This window comes from Rana temporaria, chromosome 5, assembly GCF_905171775.1.
Source record: "Rana temporaria chromosome 5, aRanTem1.1, whole genome shotgun sequence".
NCBI lineage: Eukaryota > Metazoa > Chordata > Amphibia > Anura > Ranidae > Rana > Rana temporaria.
The window spans coordinates 60,287,216-60,306,192 of NC_053493.1; the positions used below are offsets into that span (position 1 = coordinate 60,287,216).

General features: G+C 43.7%; 1 protein-coding gene across 2 annotated transcripts in view; it reads right to left on the reverse strand.

Annotated features, from left to right (window-relative positions):
* The window catches only part of LOC120940054 (integrin beta-1-A), a 57,426-nt gene that overhangs the window by 4,693 nt on the left and 33,756 nt on the right, over positions 1-18,977 (reverse strand). For both annotated transcript variants that reach the window (XM_040352635.1, XM_040352636.1), the window contains exons 11-15: positions 14,133-14,335; positions 6,544-6,782; positions 4,018-4,240; positions 2,619-2,851; positions 2,350-2,516 (exon numbers count right to left, since the gene is read on the reverse strand). In XM_040352635.1, coding sequence (XP_040208569.1) covers positions 2,350-2,516; positions 2,619-2,851; positions 4,018-4,240; positions 6,544-6,782; positions 14,133-14,335 — 1,065 coding nt within the window. The remainder of the gene's footprint in view (positions 1-2,349; positions 2,517-2,618; positions 2,852-4,017; positions 4,241-6,543; positions 6,783-14,132; positions 14,336-18,977) is intronic.

Sequence of the window (18,977 nt, forward strand, 5' to 3'; positions counted from 1 at the left end):
ATGGTAAGTGTTTGGCTGAAGCCATTTATCATCAACTGTGTTTACTCTTTTTAAATCATAATCACGACAAACTACCCAAATGACCCTGATCAAAAAGTTTACAAACCCCGGTGATTTTGGCCTGATAACATGCACACAAGTTGACAAATGGGTTTGAATGGCTATTAAAGGTAACCTTCCTTACCTGTGATCTGTTTGCTTGTAATTATGCGGAAAGGTACACCATTCCTACTGTTAAACAGAGGTGGATCACTGATGTTTTGGGGATGTGTGAGCTACAAAAGGCGCAGGAAATTTGGTCAAAGTTGAGGAGAAGATGAATGCAGTATGTTATCCAAAAATACTGAAGAAACATTTGCATTCATCAGCCAGGAAGCTCTGCATGGGATGTACTTGGACATTCCAACATGACAATGATCCAAAACCCAAGCCAAGTTGACCTGTCATTGGCTACAGCAGAATAAAGTGACGGTTCTGGAGGGGCCATCTCAGTCTCCTGACTTCAACATCATTGAGCCACTCTGGGGAGATCTCAAACGTGCCGTTCATGCAAGACAGTCCTAGAATTTACAGGAACGGGAGGCTTTATTGCCAAGAGGAATGGGCAGCTTTACCATCTGAAAAGATAAAGAGCCTCATCTACAAATACCACAAAAGACTTCAAGCTGTCATTGTCGTTAAAGGGGGCAATGCACGGTATTAAGAACCGGGGTATGTAAACTTTTGATCATAGTCATTTGGGTAGTTTCTGTTATGATTAGGATTTAAAGAAAGAGTAAAACAGTTAATTGATAATAAATGGCTTCAGCTAAACACTAACCATGAGTGTAAAATGTTTGTGTCATCATTCATATTCTCAGAAAAATGCCCAAGAAATCAAATTCTGGCAGGGTATGTAAACTTATTAGCACAACTGTATATATCCCGTTTCAGGCTTCCATCTTCGCCCAGTCTTCCTTTTCGGTTTGCAGGCTGCTTCTGCTTGAATGGCTGAGCAGGAATGACGTCACTTCCCCATGCATGCGACACACAGCGCCGAAGGAACGGCACGGGTATGCCGTTCTTTCAGAGCGCATACGGTGGTGACATCACAGCTGCACTTCGCTAGAATATTTATATATATATATATATATATATATATATATATATATATATATATATATATATATATATATATATATATATATATATATATATATATATATATATATATATATATATATATATATATATACACATTTTAACTACAGGTAAGCTTTATTAAAAAAGCTTACCTGTGGGTAAAAAGAAATGTGGGTTTACTACCACTTTAACAGATAACAGAAAATAGAGACACGCAAGTACTGCAGAGGTGGCTAGAAAATGGGTCTAGAATAAAATATAATATAATATAATATATGATGGAAAGGAAGATAATGATAAAAACGGATGAACCTCTAATAGTGACGTTTTTTTTTACTTCTAGCGATTTCAAATCTACGATGAAGTCATTGTGCTCGCCAGAAAAAAAAAAAAAATCAGAGAAGAATTTCATACACATCCCCAAGGAACACATCAGAAAACTGTAAGCACAAGATAACACCATACACATCCCCAGTGTGCTCACCAGAAATATACACACATGATACAGCTAGGTTTCACACTATGCTGGTTTCCCAGCAGCAAGTTTTGCACAGGCACAGCAGCCAATTAATTTGAATGGGTTGCTGTACTTATGAATAATGCAGGGAAAAGGTCCCTGCACCTATTCCAAAATTGCAGCTGCCTGAAAACCACATGCAGCTCCAAGCATGGTAAACTGTGCTGGGTTTCCAGTGTGTAGGTACCACTAAGAATTATTGGCACCCCCACTATCTCTGTTAACAGCAGTATTTTTTTGATGTGGGGGCAAAAAACTGTATTTACACATACTGCCACATATTGTGTGAACCTAGCCTACTTTTATACATATCCCCAGTAGACTCACTAGAAAAGTATGCAGAGTTTTTTCCATGTACATTCCCAGTACCCTTACTAGAAATGCGCGCGCGCACACACACACACACACACACACACACACACACAGGATAGTTCCATACACATCCCCACTGTGCTCATTAGAAGAGCACACACTATTGCCTAAACTCCAAACCTAGACACACAGGAAAACCCACTGCACACCAACATGAAATGGGAATGGATTGCCCCATCACACTGGAGTCATTATTCTTAGAAGAAACCGCATTGTCTGTGGGGTAATCCATTAGTGTGTGACCAGGAAGAGCATGTACCAGAAAACTGCTGGCATGTAATATCCAACAGTGCAGTACAATAGCAACCCACCATCCCTCTCATGGCAAGAATACTTACAGCATCCCATTTGGCATTCATCTTCTCCTTTTCAAATTTGGCAAACTCTCTTCTGTCGTGAATAATCATAAGAAGCTTCCATATAAGCAACAATGCCAATCCAATAAGTACAATTCCAGCCACCACACCAGCAACGATGGGAACTATTTCAGGGCCACTTGGACACTCTAAAAAAAATAATATATATATTATAGAAAATTAGTAGATGCATCCTCATTAGCTGATAACTTTATATGTAAATGCTGGGGACTCTGCCAAGCCTACATTACCTGGGTCTTTCACGACATGCACATGAACCTCAGAGTTAGAATTTACAGAGTAGGTATAGTAAAACCAGCAATCATCTACATCCTTCTCTTTGCAGTGTGTAAGAGCGTCTTCCTGTCCTGGCTGAGGTAACTTGTCACGGCTGTCCACCATAGTAAGGTTGAAATGTGCACACTGGGTATCACACCCCTCTTGTTTCTCTCCTTTATGGAACGCTCTGCACTGAACACATTCCCTGGGGGAGGGGGACAAAAAACAAGCATTAGCAAAAAGCACTGTTCAATAGATAAGCTCAGTTGAAATAACTCATGAAGTGAAAGAAAAAAAAAAAGATAGATGTGCTAGTCCATAAAAGACCAGTATTTGTCTGTCATTCTATGGTGAGCTCGAAGGATCAGTTGAAATGTGGATGGTGAACATTCACCTGTAAAACCCTCCTTCCCTCACCCATGTCTGCCTTCAAAGCATGGCTGTGCAGTTCTAAAGCCTAGGCTTCCCACTTTAAACAGAACTTTGTAATTCCAAAATGTATGTATATGTGACTTAACCTCAGTGATTACAACAGAAGCTTCCTAGTTACAACTACAGAACTGTGGCGTCAGTTATATTATAGTAGTGTAGTTCAGCCTTTTTCACCTAGGGTGCCGCCTTGAGGTTTCTTCAGGGGCGTCTTGGCAAAATGCCTAAAAATGTATCAAAAGTGTTATACAAGCCAGCAGGTAAATCAAGCCTGCCATTTAGATACACAAAGCCACGGGTTCTCATTATGAACCATTAAGATTATGCGTGTCGGGACCCTTCGGGGTAAGACCGCGCTATGTTAAGATACAACTCAAGACTTTCTAAACACTGGCATCCTAACAACCAATGAGGTCATCAGTTAATGAGGATGTCTTTCGCCTCCACAGCATCCTTGTTTGACCCTCCTGTGCACCTCGCCATCAGCAATGAGGTGACAGACTGATGGAGACACATTGAGGGAGAAGAGAAACATTGGTATACTGGTCAGTACAAAAAAGTAAATTTGCTTTGGAAGGATAAATCACCTCTAACATTGGGTGTACTACATGTGGATGCTGCTGCATTTCGTAAAGCTATTAGAATCGTTTTTTACATTTGAGAATAGGGTGCTTCAGGACTGTCAATTTTCTAGAAGACCTCGAATGAAAAAAAACGCTGAGAAACACTGGAGTTGATGTGAAGGCCACAGATAAGTAGGTAATTGCAGGCAAATGGCAAATTTGACACTAAAAAGGCTTAGTTATGCACATGGGGCATGTCATTTACTTATGGACCAGAGATTTGCTTCAGAGATGAAAAGCAGTATAAACAATGTTTTCACTGAACTAAATTTAATTTGCACATTCACCGTGAGGGAGAAATGTGTTCTTTAATACTCACTTGTGTTCCGCACAAACACCAACACAGGTCTGGCACATCTCGCACGTCTGTCCCTGAAATTTGGGGTCTGTACATTTGCACCTTCCACATTCACACGTTCCTCTTCCATTACATAGCTGACCATTAGATGCAATGCACGTTGATTTATCTTCTGAGCAATCACAAGCACTACCAGAAAAGTTGGGGAAACACTCGCAAACTCTGCATTTGCAGACTCCATTACCTGTAACAAAAGACATGTTTAGAAGGAAGAATACAGTTTGAAAAGCCGACACACGTAACTTCCGTATTCACCACTTATTAGAAACACCTTTCCATTTCTGTCTGCAGCTACCCATTGGTACTTCTTGTTCAGGAGAATTTATTTTTTCCAAAAGTGCACCTCCTGAAGTGCACGGCAAAAAAAAAATCAAAAAATCACAGGCTGCCTGGTTGCAGAGTCTTTGAGAAACAGTCCAACTACAGACAAGTGCATGCTCATAAAGAAATAGGACTTTTCAATTTCCACTCTGGAGCATGAGCAATAACAAGAAACACTTTGTACTCTAAAATCCTTTTCTAGGAGTCCATTGAAGGACACAGTCTTTAACCTCTGAGTTATAATTCTGCCCACAGGAGGAACATACACAAGAAAACAATTTTTTTTGTTTAGGCCAACCCAGGATAAGTCCCACTTCTAGCAGGTCTCCGCTTGGTGACAAGGCAGTACTAGTAGCATGACCAGAAAGAGGGGTTGGGCTACAAAAGTGCAACTTTTGGAATGCCTCAAAACAGTCAAACTGAGGGGTGGGCAACACAGCTAACCGACCCAAGGGAGAGAAAAAAAAAAAACACACTAGGGGGTTACCTGCAGCTCAACCCTAAAGGACCTTGCACCTAAGAGGCTGGCAACAGATCAGGACGAACCTTCGACTTAGTAGAACTTGTGAACCATAAAACAGTTGCCCGATGACGAAAAGCCCAAGAAGCACTGGCAGATTGAGCAGAGTATTAGCCAGATTCAGAAAGACTGGCTTAACTTTGAGGCGGCGTATCGCATAGACGCTACGCCGCCGTAAGTCAGAGAGGCAAGTGCTGTATTCACAAAGCACTTGCCTCCTAAGTTACAGCGGCGTAGCGTAAATGGGCTGGCGTAAGCGCGCCTAATTCAAATGATGAACAGGGGGGGGGGGGCGCGTGTTTTACGTTAATGACCAGTGACCCAACGTGATTGACGTTTTAAACGAACGGCGCATGCGCCGTCCGTGGACGTATCCCAGTGCGCATGCTCCAAATTACGCCGCAAGGACTTTTTGGTTTCGACGTGAACGTAAATTACGTCCAGCCCCATTCACGGACGACTTACGAAAACAACGTAAAAATTTCAAAATTTGATGCGGGAACGACATCCATACTTAACATTGGCTAGGCCAGCTATTTGTTGGACTAACTTTACGCCTGAAAACGCCTTACGTAAACGGCGCAACTTTAGAGACGGGCAAGCGTACGTTCGTGAATAGGCGTATCTTGCTCATTTGCATATTAGACGCGGAAAACAACGGAAGCGCCACCTAGCGGCCAGCCCAAATTTGCACCCTAAGATACGACGGCATAGGAGACTTACGCCGCTCGTATCTTAGCCCAATTTAAGCGTATCTGGTTTCCAGAATACGCTTAAATTTATGACGGCGTAGATTCAGAGTTACGACTGCGTATCTACTGATACGCCGGCGTGAATCTAGCTATATGCCTTTACCAGAAATGGCAGAGCCCGATTCTTGGAGACCTTAGGCTTGGATGATGGCCTGTCTGAGCCATCTAGAGATGGTTTAACGAACGCAGGTGGACCCTTTTGGGGTCCATCCAGGATAACAAAACGGAATCATTCTGACAGAAGTAGTTGGTGAGAGACTTACCTGGTTAGTTATCCCCCTGTAGCCCTGCACGGTCAGTCATCCTTCCATGTTTTGGATCTTTGGCTGCTTGGAAGGTGGGGCCCAGGCAATGTTAGCCATCACAGCACAGAGTAGTGCCGTAAACGTATGCAGAGCCGTGCGGCTCAATGTACATAAATGCTGACAGGCAATGTGAAGGGTTTGTGATAAAAGATTCCAATAGGGACTCTTTCATAAAAATCCTGTCACCAATAGTGGCAGAGGGTTGAGACAAACCATTTAACACTGACAGGGGCTCTTACAAAGATCTGCTACTCATTTATGTAAATCCTTTTAAAGTCAAGTACTTTTATATCTGCAAGTGCATCAACACTACCCCCTCCCCCACATTGACAATGCAGCTACCCAAAAGGTGTCTGCAGTGCTCCTCCATCCAGAGTGGAGACACCCCAAGAAAGAAAAGTGTGATACTGGCCATATTACAAAGTAAAGGGCGAAAGAATGAAAAAAGGAAAAAAAATAATCAAAAAAGCAGATACCACGTTTAGGGATTGGTAAGCTACAATGAACTACATGATTTATTTAGGGTTTAATACGTCAAGCATCCAGAGTTGTTCTTTCCTAGGGTCTGTGAATTTAATGTTGAACTCACCTCCACAAATCAATCCATTGGAACGATCACAATTGAAATTGTCACAGTCACAGTATTTCCCGGAGTAGACCTCATTAGGATTTTCCCTCTTCTTACACACACACTGGCCACAGATACAATCTCCGTTGTTACTGCAGATCTCTGAGCTGTTCTCCTTTCTGCACTGAGCATCCATGTCTTCACTGCTAACTTGCTCTGTGCTGCATTCGCACTGTTTTCCAATACGACCCTCATTGCATCTGAGAATAGATGAATTTAGTGTGAAAAGCCAACATACACCAAAAATAAGGAGGATTTACAATCATCAGCCAAACAGAACCTACATCCAAATTAGATGCAGACAATGGGGGGGCATCTACGAAAGGCAAATCCACTTTGCACTCGAAAGTGCAGTTGCTGTAGATCTGAGGGGGGACATGCAAGAAAAAAAAAATCATTTTTGCTTGCACATGATTTAATAAAATCAGCAGAGCTTCCCCTAATTTCAGAGTTGTCCCTCAGATCTACAACAATCTACAGTGATTGCACTTACAAGTGCAGTTGTAGAGCAAAGTGGATTTGCCTTCTGTAAATAACCCCCAATGTTTAGGTATCTTGGCAGCTGGCAAAGGTTAAAGGAGTTGTAAAAGCAGTTATCTTATTGCATGCTATGCATTAAGATGAAAAGCCTTGTGTGAAGCAGCCTCCCCAGCACCCCCCAATACTTACCTGAGCCTCATCTCTGTCTAGGGATGTCCACGAGTCCCTCAGTCGTCCCGGACTCTCCATCCGCCATTGGGTCCCGCTGCCGTCAATCAAAGTCAGTAAGCCAGTCAGGAGAGGGCGGGGCCCAAACAGCAGCTCTGTGTCTGAATGAACACACAGAACTACAGCTCGACTCGGCTGCCCCATAACAAGCTGCTTGCTGTCGATAGGAGGAAGGGGCCAGGAGAGCCGAAGAGGGACCCGAGAAAAGGAGGATCCAGGCTGTCCTGTGCAAAACCAACTGCACATTGAGGCAAGTAGAATGGGTGTGTTATTTTTTTATTTGTTTTTTAAACAAGACTTTACAAATCACTTTAGACAAAATTCAGTATCTGCAGTGGGAGATTCATCCATCTGCACTGTGTGGCATAGATGAAGGAATCTGTTAGATTAGGGCAAAGTAAATAAGTATCAATATCTACTTATTTGCTGCTATTCTTGCAAAGCTGCTGCAGTGCACTCAGTGCAAAACTGAATATTACAGCAAGTTTAGAACAAATCCGGGAGTCATTAAGTGGACAAGTACAAGAAATAAACCCTCAAAAAATAATCCTCAGTAGTCAGCAAGCAGTAAGGGAAACCACAAAAGCTATTTAAAGTGGAGGAGTTAGACTGCTATGGAAACCTGAAAATAAAAAAAAAACTTCCTGGTACCAAAAAGTGGCATTCGGTCAAACAGATAATTAAATTGCTGTAAAATTCTTCACTCTTAAAAGTGGTTGCCTCCACACAATCCTCTTTTCAATAATAATGCTGTGTGCCTAAGTGTCTTTTTGAAGAAGAAAGAAGAAAGAAGAAGACCAAGCGAGTGCCACTCTGAAATCCGGTATAGAACAGAATTTTTTTTTTTTATAAAAACAGACACTGGAGCACACGGCATTATTAAAAGGATATGAAAATGTTTAAGCGGAGGTTCACCCTAAAAAACATCTATATACCATTACATCCAGCATACTTCCGACATCTACAGTATGCTGTTTTTTTTTTGCCGTACATACCGTTTTATTATTTTCCCCCCGGCTTCTGGCTCCCGTGGGAGTGGGCGTTCCTATTCAGAGGTTAGATGATTGACGTCTGGTGAAAAACTTCCCCTGGCGCATAAGGCGTGTCAGTTTTCCGTAACTAGCCGACCTGCGAGTCGGCGCTACACGGCGCCTGCACCCGCCGTGTAGAGCTCACTGCACAGGCGCCATATAGAGCCGACTCGCAGGTCGGCTAGTTACGGAAAACTGGTGACGCACCCTATGCGCCAGGGGAAGTTTTTCACCAGACGTCAATCATCTAACCTCTGGATAGGAACGCCCACTCCCACGGGAGCCAGAACCCAGAGGGAAAACAATAAAACGGTATGTGCGGCAAAAAAAAAAAAACAGCATACTGTAGAAGTATGCTGGCTGTAATGGTATATAATTGTTTTAGGGTGAACCTCCGCTTTAAAGTCATTTCAGCAGCAGGAGGGGAGGGGTAGGCACTGCCACTAGCTGACAGGCAGAGAGGGAGGGGGAGGGAGAATGACAGAGGTTACAGCCAATGACGGAGGCACGTAAACCAACCACAGTTTTATGGCTCAGCAGTCATGATAATCCATGGTCAGTTTACAAGGGGGGAGGGCAGAACCAGGCAGGATCAACCGGTATTTCAGGCGATACAAGGGGCCAAATTACACAGCACAAGCACTGCACATGCATGCTTTAAAAAACAAACAGGATCCATTTTTTTAATAATTTTTTTAGGGCAACAAATGCTTTAGGATCATCTGCATTTTTATAAAGCAACGCGTAGGACAATGTGCACAGTATAGCAAGTATTGAGGCTGGTGGTAATGTAACAGTGTGTAGAATATTTTTCTGGTAGACACTTGAGCATTACTTGAACGCCACTGTGTACTTTAAATATTATCTCAGACCATGTGAGTGAATCTTGTAAAGAGATGGTGTGCCACAGAAAAACGTGGTCAACAGAAAATATAAAAGACTGCCTGATGCCATTTAGTCAGCCTGGACTATTTGTAGGGGTGGTTAGTGATGAGATATGATGTGTAATGCGTTTTGTCAGTTTTTTTCAGGTGAATGTGTAGAGGTACAATGTACCCCGTACTCATTCACATAGGGTGGGGGGCCAGAATTTGGGGGCCCACAGCTTCCGATAAGCTCCCTGCCCACAGACCCCAGCAACCACCAACGACCAATGTTGTCGGGAAGAGGCCCTTGTCCTCAACATGGGGACGAGGTGCTTTGGTGTGGGGGCGCAGGGCTCGCTCATCCCCACCCCATTTCCTGACCTGCCAGGCTATGTGCACGGATAAGGGTTTGGATTCTGGGGGAACCCCCCATGCCGCTTTTTCGGCATGGGGTTCCTCTTAAGATCCATACATTTTATTTTAAAATTTGGCATGGTGTTCCCCTTCAAGATCATCACAGCACACGTTGCATGCCAAAGTTGAATCAGTTAGGATAGCGATCTGACTTCAGTGATAAACAATGGGCTGAAGTAGGATCAAAGTCAGACCAAAGTAGTGCAGGGAGCATTTTCAAAAGTCGGACCAGTTAAGACGGCTCCCATAGGAAAACATTGATTTTCACACCGAGCTCCCAATGTCGGAGCGCTTGTCGTACTAGTGTGAACCCGGCCTAAACAGCAACCGTCTGCCACTGCTTTTTTAGTAATGACATTTGACCTCAGAAAAGTCATAGAACAGAAGTGCTAAAAAGCATAAATGTTCATTATTATTTATAAAAAACACATTTTTTTTTTAACTTGTGTTATACATAAAAACAGATCAACTGCAAAGTATGCAGTCTTGATAAATGCCTATGTCTGACAAAATGAAAAAAACAAAAAAAAAAATTCAGTACAGTTAAATGCTCATGGTTAGGATCTTTATTAGTGCTGCAAATACAAAAAGAAAACAAGTTGACCCTGCCTGTAACTTCCTATAGTGAGCTGAGAACGCTGCTTCTGCTGCCCCAAAATCCAAAGCATTTTTCTCCACCACAGAACTAGAATACAGCTCTATGCTATGCAGATAAGAAGAGGGGGAGGTGTTCTGTTGTCCAGCCGAGAGATGGCCAGGACTGATGACAATGTTCGAGATATCAATGCAGAAGGCACTGTGTTAGAACGCCCAAAAGGGCAAACTCTGGTTGCACATCTGGCACCTTTCGGAAGGGATGGAGGACGGGTACCTGTTTTTGATAGGTGCCTGTCCTCACTTCCGGGTGACCTCACTGCAGCAAGGTCCCCCGGAAGTTTGGCCCCCTCCTCCTTCCCCAGCTGCGGTGAGGTTGCTTGGAAGTTTGGACCCCACTCCTTCCTCCCCTGCCGCCGGGCCATTCGAGCGCAGCATGCTTCACACACAGCCGCAAGGCTTCCCTATCAGTTTCCCTTACAAGAAATGGCAGCTGCAGCACCTGAAAGTCGAATAAAAAAAAAAATCAGCTGGGGTGCCGACATCGCAGGATCCTTGGACAGGCAAGTGTCCTGTGAAGGATATGTCAGTGTAATTCTCCCTGCTTGGTTAAATTGTGGGTTAGAGGTAAAATGGATTCATGTGTTACAAGCTATTGACATGTTAATGACCCGTCTGCAGCTAGCTCCTTTTTTTAAAGGGATGTTAATCCTGTTTACTGTGAGTAGAGGTGACTCATGTTATGTATTCTGATTGCTTCATTATGCGGTGCCAGGCTGCCCAGCTAATGTGTTCTGTACACCTTGTAATTAACTTCCCTGATGTCATTATTTAAAGAAAATGTGTCTCTGGTCGGCTTCGAATTGTCTGGCTGTATTCTGTATGAAAAACTCCAGTGTGTGAAAAGGGGGTGGAGCTCCCATTGTTCCTTGATCAAGGATTTAGCTTGTAAAACTGTATTTATAACCAGCAGCAAGCTGCCAATAAATCAGTCTTGGTTCCAGCATTCAGTCTTGACTCATGTGTGGATGATCCTGTGATGTTCTTGTATGGAGAGGAGGGAATGCTTGACGGGGATATCGTACAGATACCGTCACAAATGGTTGGCAGCAGAGGGATTTTCCCTTCTACTCTCCCTTACACCAGGATTCCAAGCAGACACTGGGAACAGTGAATGGAAGGCTGCTACACCCTGCTTAAAAGAAATACACTGAAAGAACTACTGGAAGTTCGTGGAAGGATTGCTAGCAACAAAACCAAGCGGGTCATCATAGCAGAATTAATGGAGCTAGACTAGGAGAACGTGATTGCAGCAACGCCAGCAGTACAAGAGATGGAGACACCAGTGATTCAGGAAGAGGAATCACCAGCCAACAAGCTAATGAGAGAGAGAAGCTAGCGTGGTTCGGCCCGAACCCAACGCCGGATGTGGTGCTGAAAGTGATGGACCTGTTAGTAAACGCAGAGCTACAGAAGGATAAACAAATAAGAGACGCAGAGCTACAGTTAAAACTGGCAGCAGTCCAACAAGCAGCCGCACATTCTCCAAACAGTGAGTACAGCACAGCAGACGCAAGGAAGATTCCGTTTAGCGCTTTTAAAGCTTTTGATGAAAAGGACTGTGAAATTGATAACTACCTGGCAGACTTTGAGAGACAATGTAACCTGCACCGAATAGCTAGAGGAGAGTGGGTTTCAATATTGTCAGGCAAACTGTCAGGCAAAGCTTCTGATGCTTTCCGGACCGTGCCAGATCAGGATATCCATAGCTACGCCCAGGTTAAAGAAGCGCTCCTTGTTCGTTATGCAGTAACCCCAGAGTCCCACCGACAGAAGTTCAGGGACTCACGCAAAACCACGAAAGACTCTTACGCGGAATGGGCATGCCAGTTGTCCCTGTCGGCCTCTAACTGGGTTAACAGCAGCCAGGCCACCACCGCAGAGGACATTTTGCAACTAATGCTCCTGGAGCAATTTTACAATCACATTCAGACGGATGTCAAAGATTGGGTGAGAGATCACAGGCCCATGACTCTACCAGAGGCCGCGAAGTTGGCGGATGAATATGCGGATACTCGCAAGACAAACCAGGTCACACCATGGGTACAACCTCCACGACCAACGGCGCCCTCACACCCACCAGCCGCTAGATACCAACTGCCTAACAGACCGATGACATCGAGCCCTCGCTATCCACGCCAGGAGGACAACGAACAACGCTGCTTCCGGTGCAAACAGTTGGGTCACTTCAAGCAGAATTGCCCCCTGAATGACAACACCAGATCAAATTGGTCTCAACCTGGGTACCGCCCACCAGCAGCAGCCCATTGTGTAGACTCGGCTTGGGATCCCCAGGAGCTGGGTCAGGAAGAACCATTGGGCACCCCTTACGAAGCCCTCATGGTACAATCTGTTATTACGGACAACAGGGAACACCATTGTCAGCTGGTCATGGGCGACAGCCATGAGCCAGGGGGGCCTTGGAGGGAGCTGGGCAGAAAGAGGCACCGCCAGCTACCCTCCAAGAAGAAGAGGTCCTGGAAGTCATATAACCAGCGGACCTGGGAGAAGAAGCGACTGGAGGAGATGGAATCGCAGCAGGCGCCCCAGATGCGGGCCGAGATGTTCGCCAAGGGCCCACCGGTGGCCCCTTATACCACCACCCAGTTCCGGATGATGAAGGATCACGTGGAGAGCCTGCAGGACATGAGCAAGCAGGAGCTGATCCGTGAATACATGGAGCTGGAGGAGTGCATAAGCCGCATGGAGGAGGAGAACAACCGCCTGAGGTCACAGCAGGCCGACCCCCCCAGGCTCCATAAACTGGAGATGGAGCTTGAGAAGCTCCAAGAGGAGAACCGGCGGCTGCGGAGGGAGCAGGGGGTGGCTGACCTTATGGGGCTCTGATTCCCCTTCCCCCCCCCCCCCCCGGACTCTGAGCACCAGTGCTACAGCATTTCAACAAATATAACTTTTTCTTTTTATGAATCTCCTGTGATTGTCACTTCAGAGCCATAACCTGCCCCTCCCATAGCGGGACACCTAGACGGCGGTGCACAGACCCATTCGCCGTCTTCACACTGACTTCTGGTGACTCTGCAGATCGCACAAAGACTTGGGGACTGACCGGCGTGTGATCTGACGACCCGGTGGCATACCTGAGTCGGAAGCAGTTACCAATGGAGGTCAGTCACGCCAAACGGAGTTAACCTTGGACTAAAAGCTCTGAACCCGTCAACCCTACTTGTCCAGGGAAGGTCCAACCGGGTTTGCCGGAGCAGGGAGAAAAAGGGGGGCCATTGTGAAGGATATGTCAGTGTAATTCTCCCTGCTTGGTTAAATTGTGGGTTAGAGGTAAAAATGGATTCATGTGTTACAAGCTATTGACATGTTAATGACCCGTCTGCAGCTAGCTCCTTATTTCAAAGGGATGTTAATCCTGTTTACGGTGAGTAGAGGTGACTCATGTTATGTATTCTGATTGCTTCATTATGCGGTGCCAGGCTGCCCAGCTAATGTGTTCTGTACACCTTGTAATTAACTTCCCTGATGTCATTATTTAAAGAAAATGTGTCTCTGGTCGGCTTCTAATTGTCTGGCTATATTCTGTATGAGTGTGTGAAAAGGGGGTGGAGCTCCCATTGTTCCTTGATCAAGGATTTAGCTTGTAAAACTGTATTTATAACCAGCAAGCTGCCAATAAATCAGTCTTGGTTCCAGCATTCAGTCTTGTATGGAGAGGAGGGAATGCTTGACGGGGATATCGTACCGATACCGTCACATGTCCTAATATTAACAGTCAGCCGCTACACTATTTGTAGCTGCTGACTTAATTATTTTGAGGGGTGGGCGCTGGAGAGTCTGATACTGTCTCCCCCCATAGTCCCTTTTAAACACACAGCGTGCAGATAAAGAAAGAATAGCCAAAAACAATTACCTGCAGGCTCCACATTCAAATGTACCATTCCCATAATGACATTCTGGGCTATCAGGGGTTCCCGACTCTTGACAATCACATTCACAGATAAATTTCAGAAGAATCTCAACCTCCTCAGTAAATCCCAATGGCTTAATTTTAATGGACTCAGTTTGGTCCTTTTTGGGGCACTTGTGAGCAGTTACACCGATCTCAAATTCAACCTAAAAGAAAAAAAACATTGTAATTCATGCCATGCTTCCAAACAATACAAAAAACTGTCCAAAATCCTGCACTGTGATGCAGATCATTTTGTGCAAATGAAGTGTATGGTAGATAATGTACATGTCCTGTAATCTGCTTCCTCCTTCCCACAGGAAGAAAAGTTTTAAGTTGCTGTTCACCAAATTGATTTATTGTTGTGTGTGATGACAATATGATCAGTGAGGTGTTTGCGGTCTATGTTCAATAGTTTTTATTGATATAGAAGTAGCAATGAGAACATTACACAAGAATTAAAATGGTACAATACTACAAACGAGTAGTTCATCTGTACACACACTCTATTACCAAAAGTATTGGGACGCCTGCCTTTACATGCTCATGAACTTTAATGGTGTCTTGGTCCACCATTTGCAGCTATAACAGCTTCAACTCTTCCGGGAAGGCTGTCCACAAGGTTTAGGAGTGTGTCTATGGGAATGTTTGACCATTCCTCCAGAAGCGCGTTTGTGACGTTAGGCACCGATGTTGAATGAGAAGGCCTGGCTCGCAGTCTCTGCTCCAATTTATCCCAAAGGTGTTCCATCGGGTTGAGGTCAGGACTCTGTGCAGGCCAGTAAAGTTCCTCCACCCCAAACTCACCCATCCATGTCTTTATGGACCTTGCTTTGATCACTGGTCCAAATCATTTGAGGGGGGGGGGGGAGATTATGGTGTGGGGTTGTTTCTCAGGGGTTGGGTTCGGCCCCTTAGTTCCAGTGAATGGAACCCTTAAGGCGTCAGAATACCAAGACATTTTGGAAAATTTCATGCTCCCAACTTTGTGGGAACAGTTTGGGGATGGCCCCGTTTTTTATTCTCCCAATTTTAGAAATGACAATAAAAACCTTTTAAGTTTTGTTTTTATACACTATACAAGTATTTTATTGGTGACGCTGTATAATTTATGAGATCCCTGTTTTTATACTTTTTTTGCGGGGTCCTATTTTCTTGACAGCTATTTAATTGTATTCAGTCATTTTACTATATCTGACAAGCATGATCAGAACTTCGTTATAGTGTGTAGATGTCTTAATATGCTGCTGGTGTGCTGTGGTTTGCTGTTCTCTGGGTGGCCACAGTATATAAACACCATCACACCTGCAGTATCCCCCAGTAGGCCTGTAGAAGGAGCTAGTCTCCGAGCGCGTAGCCCGTTTCTAGTCTCGCCTTCCTTCCGGTACTCTCCCTGGTCCCGCTCTCTGTTGGGGAAAAGGGAATAGCCGGTCCAGGTGGGAACCCAGATGAATATCCTCCGTTGCAGACAACTCAGGTGCACGCAATGCACTTAGCAAAGCAGGAACAAAGATAGTCTCTTGACAGCCGCACTCTGAACAAATTGTAGCCTTTTATTACAAGAAGGACAGCACTACAAGTCACAGCTGTCCTTTCAATAAAAGGCTACAATTTGTTCAGAGTGCGGCTGTCCAGAGACAATCTTTGTTCCTGCTTTCCCGCTCTGTTGACATTATCTACACCTCCAAAATGAACCAGGCTGTTTCCTTGTGGCGAAAAAGTGTTATTATTAAGGGAATTGGCGCTGCTATCCTGGTATTCAACTATGGCACAATGTGTTTATAGACAGATAAGTGATTCAATAAATAGTGTTGGGTTCCCTCCTACGGTTGGCTCATGTAAAAGGAGTCACCGATCAATTGTGGGGTTCCCTTTTTAATTTTTTCCTTTTTTTTTTTTCTCTGTCCTCTTTATACATTCCTCATTAACTGAGACGAGGCACGAAACACAGGAAAGATAACCTCCTACACCAGATCGTTTGACCCAGGAGAGGCAGCCTCCGGACATCAGGTAGCCAACGTAACCTCACTCTGATAAGCTCTACACCCCCTCGAGGGGACATCTATCCGGTGAGTGGGGACCCAATAGGGGGGATCGTGAAGCACGCCAGAGTGGGGAATCGACAGAGTTGTCTACAGGGGATTAAGAAACGATTGTGTTTTTTTCTGTACATTGGATTTTTGCTTTTATGTTCTATACTGAGGACACAATTGGGTTATAAGCACTGCTTACTACAGACTCCGTTGGCAAACTGAAGGGAAATTGGAGTCTTTTCTTTATGCTGTGGTTCTTCTATATTGCTAGCAATTAATTGCTGTAAAAAAACAGGATTATAATTAACATCCACGGGCTTATCAATCAAATGAATAATTGATGTAATGTCTATTATACCTTAATTGCAAATAACTTATACCTATATATTCACTATTAGGGCTTTTACAGATTAGTATTTTTCACTAATCAATTAATCAGTAACACGGATCTATATCAGTGTAAGCTAATTGCTGAAATCACAGGAGGCTTGAAGCACAGAACCAAGTTCACCACACAGAGGTTTAATCTCACGTTCAACATTTTAACATATACTTTAGAACAAAGTCACGGACAGTGCCCTAATTAAGGGAATCACGTATATGTTATTTACTTATTAAATATATGTATATAGATACATACATACATATACATTTAAATTTTCCACTTATATATGTTTATTTTATACACTCTTTATTTTTAATTGCACAAATCTTTTTTCACTGAAAATAGGACCTAATTAAGTCCACACAAACTTCAGCTTTGAACACTATTTAGATACAATTTTTTTGTTACATATGCAAAGGTGACACAAACTTGCAAAATCAGTCCTTCTCCTTTTTTCTTTATAAATCTTCTTTGAGCACAAGACTGACATCTAGAGGCTCAATTGAAATGTGACACGTTCACTAATATTACCACATAGAGGAAAGATAGGAGCCAAATTCTGAATACTGGTGCATCCTATTATATATATTTTTTTATTTTTTTTAGCACACTTTTTTCTTATAGAGTCTCCCTTTTGGAAAACACACGGAGTGAACATACATGATAACGCGATACACACTGCACCTTATTAAAAAGGGAACCCCACAATTGATCGGTGACTCCTTTTACATGAGCCAACCGTAGGAGGGAACCCAACACTATTTATTGAATCACTTATCTGTCTATAAACACATTGTGCCATAGTTGAATACCAGGATAGCAGCGCCAATTCCCTTAACACTTTTTCACACCAACCCTCGATAGAGGGCACACACAGGGAGGCAGCAGCAATCCCTAGTCCTAGCGCGGACACACTATCTCATTGTTTCCTTGTGGCCACAGGATGGATTTCTCTCCCTGCCTGCAGATCCGAGGATCTAGATGGACCCGAGACTGGACCGCGCATCACGAGACCCTGATGAGCCTGTTTTGTAATTGTGTATTGTAAGTGCATTTCTTTTGAGATTAAACATAGTATCTGACATATTGCACTTAGGTGGCGCTTCCCTTTTTTGTTTCCTTGTCTTCCCCTAACAGAGTTGGCTTTTCTCCGAGGACAGCTGCCGCCCACCATCTCCTTCCTTTTTAGGACTGGTCATTTTGTACCACTATATGGACTATAAAACTGACCGTTTTCTAGACATATACATTGTGCGCTTTTTAAGTGACGGTAGTACCAATATAAATTTCTCAACTCAATATTGAACCCTACGGACAAAGACTGGGATGCCATTAACGTGCATGTATAAGCAGGTGTCCCAATACTTTTGGATAAAGAGATTATACTTTTTTTTTTTTTTTTTTTACACACACGTATATATAAAATGACAGATTTGATTAAGTACACTGGTACAGAGATACTGCTATACAATGGCCCATCAAGAAGAGTAGGAAGTGAGGGGAGGGCAAGCTCCCCATAATGAGTGAATGACACAAGTACCCATTGCATATCAGGTTGCAGGGGGTGTGGACAGTGGGTAAGAACTTGCGTGGAAACATGTGAAGCTATAACCACATGCCCTGAACAGAAAAAGGAGGAAAAATAATTAAAATAAATACGGAGACTGGAGAAGAAGAAAAGCTGGTAGGCCAGCAAAAAGAGAAGCAACAACAGAGAGGAAAATAAGAGGGAAGCCGCCAACTCTGCACCAGTGTAAGGAGTTAACCAGGTACTATGACAGGATTTGTAGAGCTAGGGTTCCAAGAGCATGGAGTCAAAATGTGAAGGGAGGAAACGATTCACCCATGGTTGTCAGATTTTCAGATGCCGCAGGATCTTATGTAATTTAGTCGCCTCGATCTTACTAAGGATCATAGCTTGGGTCACCCTATCTTTGGTTTCTAAGAGGCAGAGTAATGGGGATTTCCAGGCCTTTGCTATAATCTGCTTAGAAGCTGTCAGAATCTGGATGGCAAGCTTCAATGGTGCTTTTGAGAGGTCAGTAATTCAACAATGCAAGGGCAGCGTCAGTATTGATGTCTATTTTCTAGACAATGAACTGAATGCCCAGGGTCATGCAGGTATTATTTTAATGTTCAACTCCAGTCAAACAACTAAATAAGCTGTGTAAATCTTAGGAATGGATGGACAGAAATACAAATCTATTGGCAAGAAGAGGACAAATATAATAATAATAATAAAAAAAAAAAAAAGAAGGTGTTCGCACCTATGTATCTCACCTGTGTATTCAGCAGTTTGCCTGAAGTTCAGATTTAAAGCAGAGCTCCACCCTAAAGCGGAACTTCTGCTCATCGGAACCCTTCCCCCCTCTGGTGTCACATTTGACACCT